The sequence below is a fragment of the Strix uralensis genome, chromosome 3, assembly GCF_047716275.1.
Source record: "Strix uralensis isolate ZFMK-TIS-50842 chromosome 3, bStrUra1, whole genome shotgun sequence".
Lineage (NCBI taxonomy): Eukaryota > Metazoa > Chordata > Aves > Strigiformes > Strigidae > Strix > Strix uralensis.
Window position 1 is genome coordinate 98,452,676 of NC_133974.1, and position 14,958 is coordinate 98,467,633.

The window sequence follows — 14,958 nt, forward strand, 5'->3', positions numbered from 1 at the left end:
TCAAGCATACACTGGTGGTTTTAATGCAGCCAGTCTAAAACATCTCACAGTATCAAGTGTTAGTGTTAATTACAGTTGCACAGCAGTTTCTTCATCCAAAACCAGTAAGGGCTAAGCACACTGAAACACTCAGAAATGCCCACAGTAAGGACAAACATTTTATCTGCATCTATTTCTAACAAATAACAAGGCAAATATCTCATGGTGAGTTTTTAAAATGCCACAAAGGTTAACTAGCGAACGAGCAAGGTTAACAAGCAGCGAGCTTTTGTGCGAACAGGGGCACTAGCAAAACCAGGTTTCTGCAGGCTCTGCAGAACCTGTTGGACCCTGGTACCGGTGGCACAGCAAGCTGCAAGCGTGGAGCTGGCTGGAGTTACTGCCCCTGTGACTTCTTCAGCCATAGGAAGTCTCTGGTCTCTACAGGGGAATGCGCTTGTGCTGCAGCCTTTCCCTGAAGCAATTACAACGCTGTTTCTGAACACCTATTCCCAGGAATTCAATATCCTTGAGATCTTTACAGCTGTGTCAGGAGTGGAGACAGACTGTAACAGTGTAAACCTTGATTCTTTAAGAAAACAAGCTGGAAGAAGATAGTTCTTCTAATCACTGTCTCATCTTCTATTAAAATTTCTTTTGATGACTGCATTTCCCAGTAGCTCACCCAGCCAAAATTCTTCTCCAAGCTTCCCATATGCAGTTTGTATTCCAGCTACAACAAGCTATAATAAACTACCACCACAAGCAATATAGTATTTACTTTCTCTGGGGTGGAGGGGGAGATGTTTTGACTCGTAATAGCTAGTATATCTCTAGGTTGAGGCCTTCTATTTATTTTCCTTCAGTTCAGTAATTTCATATTCCACAGCTTCACTGTATGCCCTACAACTACTCCTGGTATGTGAGCAAACTTAAATACTTTCAAAACAGAGCAGACTGAAATAGATTTGCCCACCAACTATTTCCTTCTTACAACTTTGTAAATCAGAACTGACTTCCTACACAAATGACAGCATAAGAACAGATGCTTGCTCTGCTTTTCTCATACCTTACTAAGTGCTTGACCATTTCATCTGCTTAATCCACCATCTAACAGCAGTAGAACCCAAGTGGAACAAACATGAAATTCCCTTTTAAGAGGGATAAAGATTCACACTACACACAGTTTATATCATATTTTCCTCAAAATTATTTTCACAAAGCTGTACCCAGAGGTCTCGGGCAGGAACTGAACCCCGTTTTGATGAAAGTTCTAGACATATTATCAGACTTCAGAGATTTGGAACTGGAGTTATTTTGGTACAAAAGCCAGAGCACTCAACCTGTTAAGTAAGGTACAAATAGAAACTCAGAAACCCAACCAACAGGAACACACAGCTCAGTGGACAAATGACTCAGTAGGCTCATTCCATGGCTGTAACCTACTCAAAATGCAATACAATACAGCATGAAATCATTTTATGCTTGCGCTGTACTCATCACATCGACTCCCTCGGAAGGAACGCTCTATAATGATTTCACTTTGGCATGATTTCTTCTTAAAGGTTTTAATAGGTCACACTGCAGGCACCCTTCCTCCTCTTTCACCTCTGTCTTTAGGTGGACTTCTGCTCCACATTAGCCATCACAGCACCTGAAATCCTTTCTGTGACCTGCAATGCAGACTTTGCTCCCTGCCCAGTTTATTCCCCAGACTGGAAGAGCACTGAAAAGTCACTGCTTTTTGAATAAGCACTATTTGCTGTCATCCATCTCCTTTAAAATAATTTTTTTAAAAAAAGTCAGAAAACAACAGTGCTGGTCACTGTGGTTCATTACTTCGTGCTTGCATTTAGAGAAGCTGGAATTTAGTTAACACCATGTTTATGGTGGCATTTAGGTTTGGGGGGTGGGGATGTTGTCCTAGGATTTGGCAAGCAAAGGGAAAGGAGCAGTGCTATAAAGATAACACGGCTTCTTGCATTATCTTCTTCAGTGCCTGCATATACAGCATGCAAAGCTGCCAATAAAAGCTGGTATAAAATGTTAGGCTTTTTTCAATGTCTTTTCTTTACACTGAAGAACGTGCCTTCTCCCTCTTCAGGACTGCCGTGCCACCCGTACGCAGGAGAAGCCTAAACGTGAATGAAGATCCACAGGCTTCAGCCTATGCAGTCTATGTGAAGGAGCTTGCGTACACTAACCTCTAAACCCATGACAGATTAACCCTGGAATTCAGCACTGCCTTCCTTTCTTACAGCTCTCAGTTCAAAGAAACTTAGAGCAAATGATTGCCTGCTGAAACCCTACTGAACTCCCCATCTGCAGAAAAGACTGGTTTTGGTGTGACAGTCAGAGCCTCCTTTTCATTCTTATTGCCCCACGGGTTGCTCACTTGCCTGCTTTGTGATGAAATATGCAAGAATAAGCGGTTTTATCATCTCTCAGACTCTTTCAGGGCATTGCAATCCCCTGCCACCACCACCCTATCTCCTCAATTGCTTGAGGCTTCTAAATTGCACATGGATCTTACATGATAGGAGGACCAAATTCAAAGGTGAAGCAAATGAAGGCGTAGGTCACCCGTCAGCACATGGGTGTAACCTACATATTGAGGGATAATATGGAGTGCTGCAGTAAAGAAAGCAAAGAACCAGGTGATGTAAGAGAGAGAGATAACCAAACTCCTTCCATTTGACAACCCCCTTTAAAGCATTTTCAAGTTAGGTTTATCACACAAGCTCCTTGCCAACATCACTACAGCACTGTGTTAGGTATAGAAATAGTAAGTCCCTACTTTAAAAAGTTTACAGTCTAAATAAATAAGACACACAAAGGGTGGAAGGAAGGATATACTACCATCCCAGTTTTCCAGACTGGGGGGAGAGGGTAATGACGGAGATCAGCCACCCTGACCAAGCTATATTACCAACCCAATGCCCCCAGTCCCCAGCAGGACAAAATGCTGGGGCTGGGCGAGCAGGGCTTTCGGAGAGGGTGTGGTGGGGAAAGGTGACAGGAGAAGTAGCTGCAGAGGCCAGAACTGCTTGCTGAAGCTGCTGTTCAGCGTCCAGGTCAGCAACCAGACAACAGCTTTTGCAGCAAGCTCTACCGAGAGAGGCGAACGAGCTCAAGAGACAGAATCCAAAACATGATTTTATTCAGCTTCGCTGTGCTTTGGCCCAGGTCCCCCATACCAAAGAGGCTTTGTCTGGGCCAGCCACGTGGTTAACAAACAAATGTAAGGTTGGGGGGTTTATTTTTCTTAAATGGGAAATAATGGGTGTTTCGAAACACCAGCATTAAGTTTCCCTCAAGATATCTGCACTTGCTTCTATTTCATTTTCAAGCCAGCACATGCCTAAGTGAATGGGATAGTCCCCTTTTGTGAATCACTGGGAGCATAAATACAACTTTGCTGTTATATAAAAGCCAGTAGCAGCATTAAGACAACTTGAGCATGGAAAGGATGTTCACATAAAAACGTCCCCCTGATTAGTAATGGCAATAAACACATCCTTCAAATCATTTTCAGGGGAAAAAACAAAACCTGAAGTTATTAATAGTAACTGATAATCTTAAAGTTGCAACACATAAACAGCCCACCCACAGCTGAACCAAGCTACGTTCCATCAGTCCAACAAGAAATCTTCCCCCAAATCATGCATGTAAAAGTGCTGTGTTAAGCAAAAGGGGTCAACACCCCCACCCCCCCCACCCCTCGTCTACCTTTTCTTAAAAATGTAAGTAATGTTATTTTGTTAAGACCAGGCATCGTCATCTTGTCTAGATGGGGTATTGGTTTCCTGCTCTGCAAGCAAAAGGTCACCCATCTCACGTGCAAAAGTTGGGAAATTCCAGCTCTGCATTCCCGATGTACATGAGTCAGCTTAAAGGATGAGAGGAAACGGGTCGTCCCGGTCAATATGGGGATACACTGGAAGAATTAAACCAAGAGCTTGCATTCGTCATGGATTTCCTTTGCAACAGAGGTTCCCTTTAAGGAGGGATGGGAAAACCCAGGGACAGCTAGAGCCAGCAGCAAACAAAGCCCTGCTGCTCCTCCAAAGACAGCTCTTCCCTCCTGGTGAGGGCAACATGCAGTGGCCATTCCCAAAGTCTCACTGCTTCCCAAAGGCTCTTCCTTTCAGGGAACTGGACAAATGCAGCCTTCCTAGAAGAATCACCTGGCAAAAGCTCTAAAGGAGAAATACCAGAAGTATTTCCACCAATTTCCAATCTTCTCTCACAGGTTATGAAACACAGTGGAGGCAGCTGAGTCCCTAGAAAAAAAAAATCCTGGAGTGGAGTACAGCTGTAATTGGTCACTGGGTTTCTTTTCCAGAGAAATGCTGCCTAAAGAGTCATGGCATGATAAAGCCACTTGATGTTGAATTTCTTCTCACACATGTATGTATGATGCTTCCATAGACAATTCAAAAAACATTTTTGTTCTAACCAAGCTTCATATCAGCTTTAAGTCAATACTCTCCATAATTACCTAAGAGTCTGAAGATACTGTCATTGCCATTAGTTGACAAGCGTTATTTCATCTTATGGCATATAAAAATCTAACCAGGCACAACAACACATACAGTCTCAGAAGATATTCGGGTATTTGCAACAAGTTTTGGATACAGATTGCACGACAGCCAGAAGTTTGGCACATTCCTAGCAACATTCTCCATTTACAAATGTAGAAGTACAGAGGGGGGTGAGGTTTTTTTACTGTTTGTTAATATCACAAAGATCTTTGAAGTATTGTTACAACAAGTACCCAGTAACACCAAGAATTTACTGGCAGAGAGGGTGATACAATTGTGAATGAATGGACAGGGCTAAAAGACCAACACCAGCCACGAGAATGTCCCAAACACAATGACTGAATAGGGTTGCTTTGTAGTTTATCATACAAATGCAAGTGAGAACACAACTGTGATACCAAGAGTTTAAGTACCTTTTTATGGCAGTAAAAACCTTAGATATGCTAATGGGTGAAACAAAATACAAGGAATGTTCTTTAAAGCACTTCCACTACCTTTATAAAAACTGCCTAATAACTATCCCACTTCATACTTCCTTCAGCTTATTACTTAAGCAAATATTTATTTTACAAGCACATGAAAGAAAAAATACTATACAGTAACTTTTGAACACTATTAGATGACTTGCACCAAAATTTTCAGCTCTTAATGGATTTTTCCTGTGCTAAGATATTTAAAAGTCCATAAGGCTTCTGACACTATAAATAAGCAACTGCTTTGAAAAGAAGATAAATAGATTTCATGCAACTTATTCAGGCCATTGTATTGGCTTCTTAAACTGAAGTCGTTCAGCAAATCACTTTCTATGTGTTAAATAATATATACTAAGGGACTCAGAAGCTGACTACCTAAAGGAAATGCATGTACTAGGCCAAAGGTGAATATCACCTGGGAACATATATTTCAAGATATTATTATATTTGTCACTTAAAGCAACAGCTTTCCTGGGAAAGGCAAACATTTCTATCTCTCACAATCCGTAGGCAGGTTTTCAAGAATGTGACTCTGAAATTATCAGTCCTTCAAGAACAACCATGTTAGAAACTCTGCAACATGCTGTTCTCATCTCTCCCACATTTTGACTTTCTTGTTTGTCGTATCAGGAGCTAGTGATGTGGGCCAGGGCACAGGGAGGGCCTTTATTGATATGTTTTCAATTATACCACTATCTTTAAAAAGCTGTTCACACAACCAAAGCTAGAGGAGACCTTTGTCATCACCAAGTCATGCTTCCTGCCTAACCCAGTCCAAAAATGACTAAATGTTTTCCTCAGACCTGGTAACCTGTTAAAGCAATTGCAGTTTTTGAAAGACTGGGACTGTTTTGAGTTCAAGGCCTCAAGTGATGAGGGCTTCATGAGTAGTGTAAAAGGAATACCTAACATTTTGGTTTAGCAGATAAAGAGTCTTCCTGAAAGAAAGACAGGAACTTGATTGAGGTCAAGCCACCGAACCAGATTCATGTGTGTGTCTCGTGGCTTTCAGTAAAACAAAGAAGATCTGGAAAACAAATGATTGAGTGAAACACCAGAAAAGAAAGAAATAATAAAATCTTCAAATTAAAAAGAGGCTAAAGATTACTTAAGTCTCATTCAAATGAAATTTAATACATCCAGGTTTAGATTAACAATGCAGTGCAACACAGTAATTCAAAAAGTTTATTAAAATGAAGCCAAATCTAAAATATTTCAGCAGTCTCCAAATGTTTTGACAATTTCTCAATCCCATCCCTTCGTTTTAGTCTAACACTAGCTCTTGTTTCCCTTGTGCTCTGGAAAATTACTTTCCAAGAAAGTATTTATTTTTACAGAAAATATTCCCTCCACCAACTGCATCTGCAGCTTTTCCAATGCTCGGTAATCCATTGTTCAAAACTTGCACCTTATATCTTACCTTCATTTGCCTAACTAACCAAATGTATTTTGATATATTAGATAATGAGTAACAAATATTTACAATAGATTAAGTTCACGTTTCAGTAGTTTCAAATAGTTTCTAAATGATCCTGGTAATCTTGTTACACATATACCTTCAGACAGACTGCTTGCTATCAAGTGCCATAAGTTACACCCACATGATTCATCCATTAGGAGAGTTGCTCAGTTAAAAAAAAAAAAAACAAAACAAAACAAACCCAAAAAACCCCACCACACAACCCTCCCCATATCCCTTCTAATTTTAGCCTCTCCTTAGATAACACAATTTCCTGAAACAAAAAGAGAGGATCACACTCGCTCCAAAATGTTATTTGTAAAAGTAATTGAACGTATGCAGTATTTCATATCCAAATATAAAGGGATGCTGCAGTGCTCCAGCCTTCTGTTCAACCAGGGCTGCAGCGAAGGAGGTTAAAGCAACAGGGAATGAGTGATTTTTGGAAAACAAGTGAGGGAGAAAACAGTGCACTGTAGGACTTGGCACTCACGACTTTTCTGTAGAAAAAAAAGAGTACGGCAACCCACCAGAGCACAGGACACAAGGCCGGGTGTGCACCATCACCCCATGTCCCCAGTGCTATCACTCTGGCTTCCAGGGACAGCCCCCATGCTAAAAGCAAGGGAGACAGCTGAGACATTAAACTGGTCATAGGCACAGCAGCATGGAAGGTGAGAAACAGCATTTCATGGGATATATTGGTCATTGGTGCAACCCCTCCACACAGCAGGAAAGAGCTAACCCCCATCCCAGCGTGCAGCAGAAAGTCTTTGTTTTTCAATTCAAAGAAACTTAAGCTAGGTTTGACACCAGCCCAGATCAATAAGAAATCACATCATCTGCCCATCATGTATTTCATAAATACATCCTTCATTTTACAGATCTGAAGGACTGAAGCAGATAACTCATGGAGGAATCATCATTCTGTTAACCTCACCTTCATCTTAGTACACTGTAAAATGAGCACTGTGTTTCTAAGACCAAATGGCAACCTAATTGCCACTACACCTAGTTGGGAAAAAATAGCTGAGGAGACGTATTAGTTGCTGTGAGTTATCTTAAGATCATGGCAGGTCAGTAACTCTTAAGCTTACTGATGACATAGTAAAAAACCAAACAAACAAATCCCAGCCAAATCCCATAAATGGCCACAGCCTGGTTGTTCTCTCCAACACAATCCTGCTTTAAAGCCTGTCCGCGTTCTGGCCTGGGGTTTTCATTCATGTAGGTCACAGCTGGGATTTAGGGACAGACCTCAAGAAGTAGGGGTTGGAGGGGTACCCAGGCACAGGCAAGACACATTTTTAGACATGCATTTACTCCTCCTGTATCTTGATGGAAACACCAATAAATTGTTGAGACCTTTTTGGAAAACCGTTAGTTTGGTTCTACAGATAGTTCACAAATACTTGAGATTAAAACATATGCTACTTAATGTTTGCTTGAAAGCAGATCAATCTATGAATATGTACACAGCAGAATGAAGAGCATTTGTAACTCAGGGATGGTTCAACATATTTGCATTAGGAATGAAAAACACTAAAGAGCTGTATTGTCCTGGTTTCGTCCCACTTGAGAGCAGAAAAAAAATACTAAAGGGTTTTTCCCTCCTGCCCAGATGCACAGAACTTGTTCATAAAGCTGCAATAAGCCAGTATTAATCACACACCTACAGGCCAACATAAAGCATTTGTAAAGTTTCTGAATTTTTCAGACAATCTTTTTGGAGGCAACCCTAAACATTCCTCTAATCAAAGAAAACTGCTGATTCCACATATTCACACAGAGGAAGGGTCAAGACCAGGGCACCTCTTTGACTGAAGATCAGACGTAAAAATTCAACTAAAGCAACTTTGCTTCTTGTTTGGCAAAACATTTGATGAGTTTCTATAGAATGGAATATTGAATATTTGCTGTGTCATATAATGCAATGGATAGAGAAGCATAATGAATATGTTATCCAACTCCGAACTCTTTGTAATAACAGTCAAGTAAATTAAATTACAAGTCTAACTGTTTTAAGACCTAAATATGCCCATTGAATCAGAATTTATTATGGTAGACTTTGTTTCAGCTATATTTCCTAGACCTAAATAAAGTCACAGAAGAAAGAACCAAAATCATAATTAGATTTGAGCTCAAGAAGTACAGAGCATAATTAAATGAGTTACTTTGGAACATTAGTTATTTATCAGCCACTTGGCTTACTGTACTTCATTAATCTACTTTCCAAATGCACAGTAAAATACAGTCTCCCATTTTACATACTTCAGAAAGAGTCTGTATGAAATGTAGCCTTGTAAATTTAAGAAAGCGGGGGGGTTTTTTTGTATAAGCAGTTAAGATTTTATCCTCAGCAGATAAGTACTTTATTATATTGCCTTTTAAGCAAATGGAGAGTGAGAATGCTAAATGAGAAAAAAAAATTCCAACAGCATAATAACTATACTTGCACTTTCACTTAATTTAAGAGAAGGGTTCTGTCAATCTTGTGCCAGCTACTAGGAGTAAAGGTATTTATAACTACTAAGATATACATGACACTATGAATATTGAAATAATTAACAAAATAGCATTTCACAAATAGCTTGAGAAGAATAAAATCATTCCATATACCCAAATTATTTTTAAATACAACCTGCCTTTGTATTACTCATTTCCATACTCTAACGTTTATGCTAATTCTCAGTTTTACAAAGGTTATCTATTTGAAAATAACAGCTTAAAGTTCAATACTTGAAGAGCTCTGCCCCCACCACACCCAACAGCAACTTCTACTTGAAACCTGAAACCAAAAATACTTAATGTCGATGAATCCATCATCATAAAAAACATTACAGAAAGGCAGACAGATCCATTTTTGACACTCATGATAAGTCTCCTAAATTAGCAGCTTAGTCCCAAAACTCCTATTAGCAGAGTACCTCTAATAGGTGAAATATTCCCAATGACCCACACAGGATAAACATGAAGACAAGTCCCAACATCAGAAGATGCAGTGAAAAGGACGTGACACAGAAAGGTGCTGTATACTAAAGGGGTGTTAGATTTTTAACTTGCTCTCAGCCTAAACGCTAAAGATGAGCAGGCCCAGCCCTTGTGGCATCTCTGCAAAGCACAAATCCTCAGAAGCCCAAGTAACTTCAGGAAGATGGTACACACACCGCTCCCACAGTGAAAGGCATTCAGCCTCATTAAGCTCAAATGTTTTGGCTCTATAGAGGTGAAACCACAGCAGTTGGGCAGCAAGAAGTCAAACTTTCTCAAGTAGGCCAGGACGCCAAGTCAGAGCTCAGCCCAACGTCTGCTACGTGCCATTGCAGGCAAAGGGAGACATTGAAGCACATGTGCAGCCTGTCGTTCCTCATTCATGTGCCCTTGGGCCACCCTCTGGTAGAAAAGCCCTTTCCACAACTGTGGAAATACAGAAAGGGCAGTGAATGCAGAAACCAAAAAGGGCAAAACCAAAGTACGATGAGTATGAGTGGCAGAAGACCTGCGAGCTATGAAGTGCCTGCATTTTTGGTGCTGAAACGTAAGTCCAAGCTGCTTAAAGTCAACATACATTAAAATGTGCTAAACAGCCCATTTCAACAGATTGTTCATGAATTCCGGAGGTTACATTTCCTTTTGATAACTCCAAACAAGAAAAATTGTAAGGGCAGATGTTAACATAGAAGCAAACAAGAGTAAATGAAATACGTGGGCTATGCATGAGAAGATGTTGAGCAATAACAAAACTTGAAAAATTTTTTAATGAAGCCGAGTAATCTATGCAACAGTCTGCGAAGGAAAGTGTTCAAAGCTCCATCAGCTGAAGTACATGAAGTTTACAAGAACATAAGGAGCAACCTATGTTGTCAAGCGGATGGACAAGATCATCTAATTCACCACTGTCACAGAATAACGGGCAAGAGGTAGTATACCTGACAATAGTGACATACCTTAAAACAGAAAGCATAGTGGGTAGAACAAAACTGAAGACTGTAGTTCCCTGAAATCTGCAGTTTAACACCTTGCCACATCCAAACGTTCACATTTCCTGGCATCTGAATTACATCCATTAGGAGTGAGCAACTACCTGAGCTCTGGAGAGCAGTGCCATCAGGACCGTTTCCTCATCCTGAGGAGGAGCGGCCAAGAGTGACCTCAGCTTGGCAGAATCACTCTCCTGAAATAGAGGTCAGTCAAAATTGAGGCACAAAGTGTCTCATTAGAGGGGTTCAACATCTATTAAAGCCCGAAGTGAAACAGTAACTGAAAGCAGTCTGTTACCTAGTCAATAACTGGGAGGAATCCCATTTGTTTACTATCTGGACCAGAAGAAGTTAAACAGATTTATATAACGTTACATCCTTAGGGTCACAAAACAGTACCACTAGCACAGAATCTCCGTGAGCTGCAAAATTGGTTTATTTTTCATACAACTGGAAAACACACACGAAAATCCCCAAACAACACAACTGGAAGGGTGAAGCCAAATGATGCATTCTACTCAGTGGTACCTGATTTGTCCTGAGCCTGGTTTCAAGACTTTTCTCAAACATACACTGTCGTCCATCCAGAACAAAAACGTCCATTTATCACACCATCCATTCCTAATAAAATAACTATGTCCCTCAAATAATGCAAAAGCACACGGCGACTAAATAATTAAAAAAACCACACCAAGATATTCTACAAGACTACCCTAATTGGGACCTATCTACTAATTGTCATTGTACTGCAAGATGATCACAGATGTTTTTTCTTTAGCTTTTATTATTTGCTAAAATGTGTTTTATCCTTTTACTCCTCCTTTTCCCAGTTTCTAGTTACTGGCTTCTAGGAAACATCAGACTTTGCATTTAAGACTGTGTAGAGAATGTGGGGGTTTTTTTAAATTAAGTTAAAATAATAATCATATTAATCTCAACTCACTATCTTGGACTAACTTCAAATGTGGGAAATCAGCCTATTGAAAGTGCTATAACATTCGTTCCAAAGAAAGCAACTGCTCTTTTCCATTGACAGGCAGAGCTTCAAATGAGAACCTGAGGATGCTCTTCAACTTAAATGGACCATTAAAAGAATCAAAGATTATCTTCCATAGAGCATCTGTTTAACAGTAAGAGACCTGCTCCTCTAAACACATGTTCCAGAGCTGCCTGGAAATCTGGTAAACCAGATTAGCCCCACCACCTTTTCTCCCTGAAATTGATTTATAAATGCTATTAGTGAGTCAGGTTAGAGTTCCTAGCTGCATATCTGAATAGAGATCAAGCAAATAATACAACAACTGTTGAACTCAAGGCAATAAATCTATTCTATAACAGTAGTGGAAAATTTAAAAAAAAAAAAAAAAGCCTTGCTTCAATAGGCTACATAGGGTACGTCACCAGTAGGGATGTACATACACTCACAGACAGGGAGGCACAAGTAAGCTATCTTAAATCCCTCATCTGATACTCTCCCCGTCCTTCCACAAACATTAATTTACACAACAATCCCATGAGCCAGATAACAATTAGCCTACTTCTGAGAGAGACAGAAAATTGTCACTAGAGTGTCACAAGATTTATGTAAAATCAGTGACAGAGTCAGGATTAACGTTCAAACTTTAGTCCTGTGAAGTTTCTATGTTGTAGCTGAAGAGTACTCCACAAAGCACTTCGGCATGCTGTCCTGCAAGATTAGACAGCACTCAATCCCTCACTGTATTTGAAAATAAAACTGAAGAGATTAAGAATGCCTCATTAAAAAGAGGTGATACAACGGATACAGTGTGTTTCCCATATGTACACTATTTCACTCTTCTCATTCCTATAAACTACTATAACACATTTTTATAACTACATTATGCTGTACTATAATTTTTTACTCTTGTTCAACACAAGAGGACACAAAATGTACCCATATTTTATACCCTGCACAGAAAATTGATACCTAGAACAAAACACACTTGAGGCAATTGTTTAACCTTAATACATTAGTGTTTGATAAACTGAGGCTAGCTACATGGAAAATGTGTGGTTTATACTACAATACTTCCCCTATTACATTGTCATAGGGTGACTCAATAAAAAAGGAGCTATTATACAAACCAAAAAATAGTGTTTAAAGTTTAGTGCATCATCAGCTGGAAAGTACACATGACAAATAACAAGATAAAATTCTCAGTCTGTAAATCACATCGTTTGTGAACACAATCTATAGTCAGAACAGCAACCTGAGCCAGACTTGTGACTGCCTGCTGGATAAACCACACTGAATAAATACCCCGTTATGAGACTTCGGGGACCTTTATTCACTTGCTTAGCCTTCACCATGTCAGCACCCTCACTCATCCACAGGGATGGTTTATAGGCTTGGAGCCACGACTAGATGCTGCTTTTCTTAATCCCCAGCTGTAACTTCTGTGTTAGGGATCGCGAGTTTCATTTCAACGTTCAACCTCAAGAACCAACAGGAAAACGTACTCTTTGATGCAACTACAAAGAAAACCCTACCAAGTTACTTTTATTCCCTCTGGAAGGTTCGCTAGGGCAACCCGGAGACGCCGAGCTTTACACCCCCTCGCAGCAGCAGCCCCCGGCAAAGCGCAGCGCCCGGCCAGGCGCCCCCCTGGCTCCCAGCCCTCCAGGAAAACCTCCAGGAAAACCTCCACGAACCGCGGGAGATGCGAGTCCCCCGCGTAACGATGCCGGTGCTGGGGCTGGCTGCAGCCAGGATGCGCCGAAGTGCGTTCGTCTGGTACAATTACTGAGCGTGTACGTCGCCGGTCATTTACACCCAGACCATTTTAATTATGAAACGTGTCCTGCTAAGGGCACTACCTTCAAACCCCTCTCCTCAACTGGAACGTAACTTCTAATAACTAGGTCCTAACCGATACCAAGCGGGTAAGACCGGCCATAACGCGCACTAAAGCCAGCCGGGACCCGCGCCGGGGGGCGCAGCCGCCCGCCCCCGCCAGGTGCACCTGCCCGCGGGCACGGCCGGGACCGGGGCCGGGACGCCGCTGCGCTCCCGGTCGGGACGTGCCGCTCGGGACGCGCCGGCCGGAGCAGGGGCCGCTCCCCCGGGCAGGCGATCCCCGGCGCGGCCGCCGCTCTGCCCCCGGCGGCGGAGCCCGGGCTGCCCCGGAGGGGCCCGGCGCCGCTCCCCGCCCCGCCAGCCCCAGCCTGGGCGAACTCAACCCCGCAAAGGCTGCGGGTCCGGAGCCCTCGCTCCGGAGGGCGGGAGGCGAGACCGCGCCGTCCGCCGCCTCTGCCCCTGCCCCTGCCCGCGGGGAGTCCCACCGCGGCCCCACGCGGGACGGCGGTGCCGCGGCGAACGGGGCAGCTGCGGGAGGAGAAGGAGGAGGAGGAGGACGAAGCGGCCCGAGCAGCCCGGAGCCTCGCCCGCGGCCCCCTCACCTTTTCTTCTCCTTGTCAGCTGTCATCGCGGCGGTGCCGGCTGCTGCGCCGCCTCTGGGGCCGGGACGGGCTTAGCACCTGCCCGCGGGACGCAGGGGCTCGGCGGGCGGCGGCGGCGGAGTCGGGGTCCGGTTCGGCCCGGTCGCCCCCGAGACGGGCGTACAGTCTCAGGACACTGCCGAGGATTGTACGGCCCGCCCGGGGGAAGCGGCGGCGGGGCAGGAGCGGCGCGGCGGTGGGCTGTGCGGATCGGCGCCGCCCGCAGAAAGTTCTCACTTTAAACCTTGGGCCGCCGCCGGCCGCGGGGGCAGGGCCGGCCCCTCCGCCCCGGGCCCGGCCCGGCCCGGCCCGGCCCCGCCGCCGCCGCCGCGCCCGCCAATGGGGGCCGGCGGGGCACCGCCGCCGCGCCCCGGCCTCCCCGCCCCCGGCACCGGCCCGCCCGGCGGCGCCGCGGGGGGCAGCGGGGGCCGCCCCACCGGCACCGCCACCCTTCTTTTCTTTTTCAGTGGCTTAACTCATTTCTCTTTATCCCCCCACCCCGAAGGTCTTTGTACCCCGGTGCGGCCGCAGGGGCGGGGGGCACCGCGGCACCTGCCCCGCGGCCGCGGAGCGAGTGCGGTGCCGCGAGTGCCGCGGGGATCGGGCCCCGCTGAGGAAAAAGGGGAGGGGGGGGGGGGGGGGCGTTTAAAAACAAAAAGAAAAAAAAAAAAAAATTACATCGGCGCTCCGAGTAACGACGGCGCGGGCTGTGGGAGGCCGCACGGAGCTCGTCCCGGTGCGCGGGAGGGCCCGGCCCAGCCCCGCGGGTGGCAGCGCGGGTCGGGCACCGAGGGAACGGTAGAGGGATGAGCAAAGGAAGGGGGGATGCGCTTCGGAGGGTCCCGAAGGGACTTCCTTCCTCTATCGGGCTTTTCAATTTTAATTTTCTATGTCGTGCTGTGTATGTCGGCAACTCATGCACTTTTAAAACTCTTCGCTGTCGGCACACGGTGAAGTGCAAGAAGTGTCAAAGCTCAGCTCATGCTAGCACCTGCTATGGTTTGCCGCAGTTAAGATCCATGGAAATAATGAAAAAACCCTCACTTTGATTTTTATTCCTTTTA

At 44.0% G+C, this 14,958-nt stretch overlaps 1 protein-coding gene across 3 annotated transcripts in view; it reads right to left on the reverse strand.

Moving 5' to 3' along the window:
* Nucleotides 1–14,166, reverse strand: part of EPAS1 (endothelial PAS domain protein 1) — a 79,595-nt gene extending 65,429 nt beyond the window's left edge. Inside the window, exons 1-2 of one of the 3 annotated variants that reach the window (XM_074863550.1) lie at nt 13,856–14,166; nt 10,540–10,629 (exon numbers count right to left, since the gene is read on the reverse strand). Coding sequence is in view for 2 of the 3 variants with exons in the window: in XM_074863548.1 (XP_074719649.1) it covers nt 13,856–13,881 (26 nt within the window). In the remaining variant the exon portion in view is untranslated. Of the gene's footprint in view, nt 1–10,402; nt 10,435–10,539; nt 10,630–13,855 lie in introns of those variants that run through there. The other 2 variants (XM_074863548.1, XM_074863549.1) reach the window with 2 other exon arrangements.
* Between the last annotated feature and the right edge of the window lie 792 nt (nt 14,167–14,958).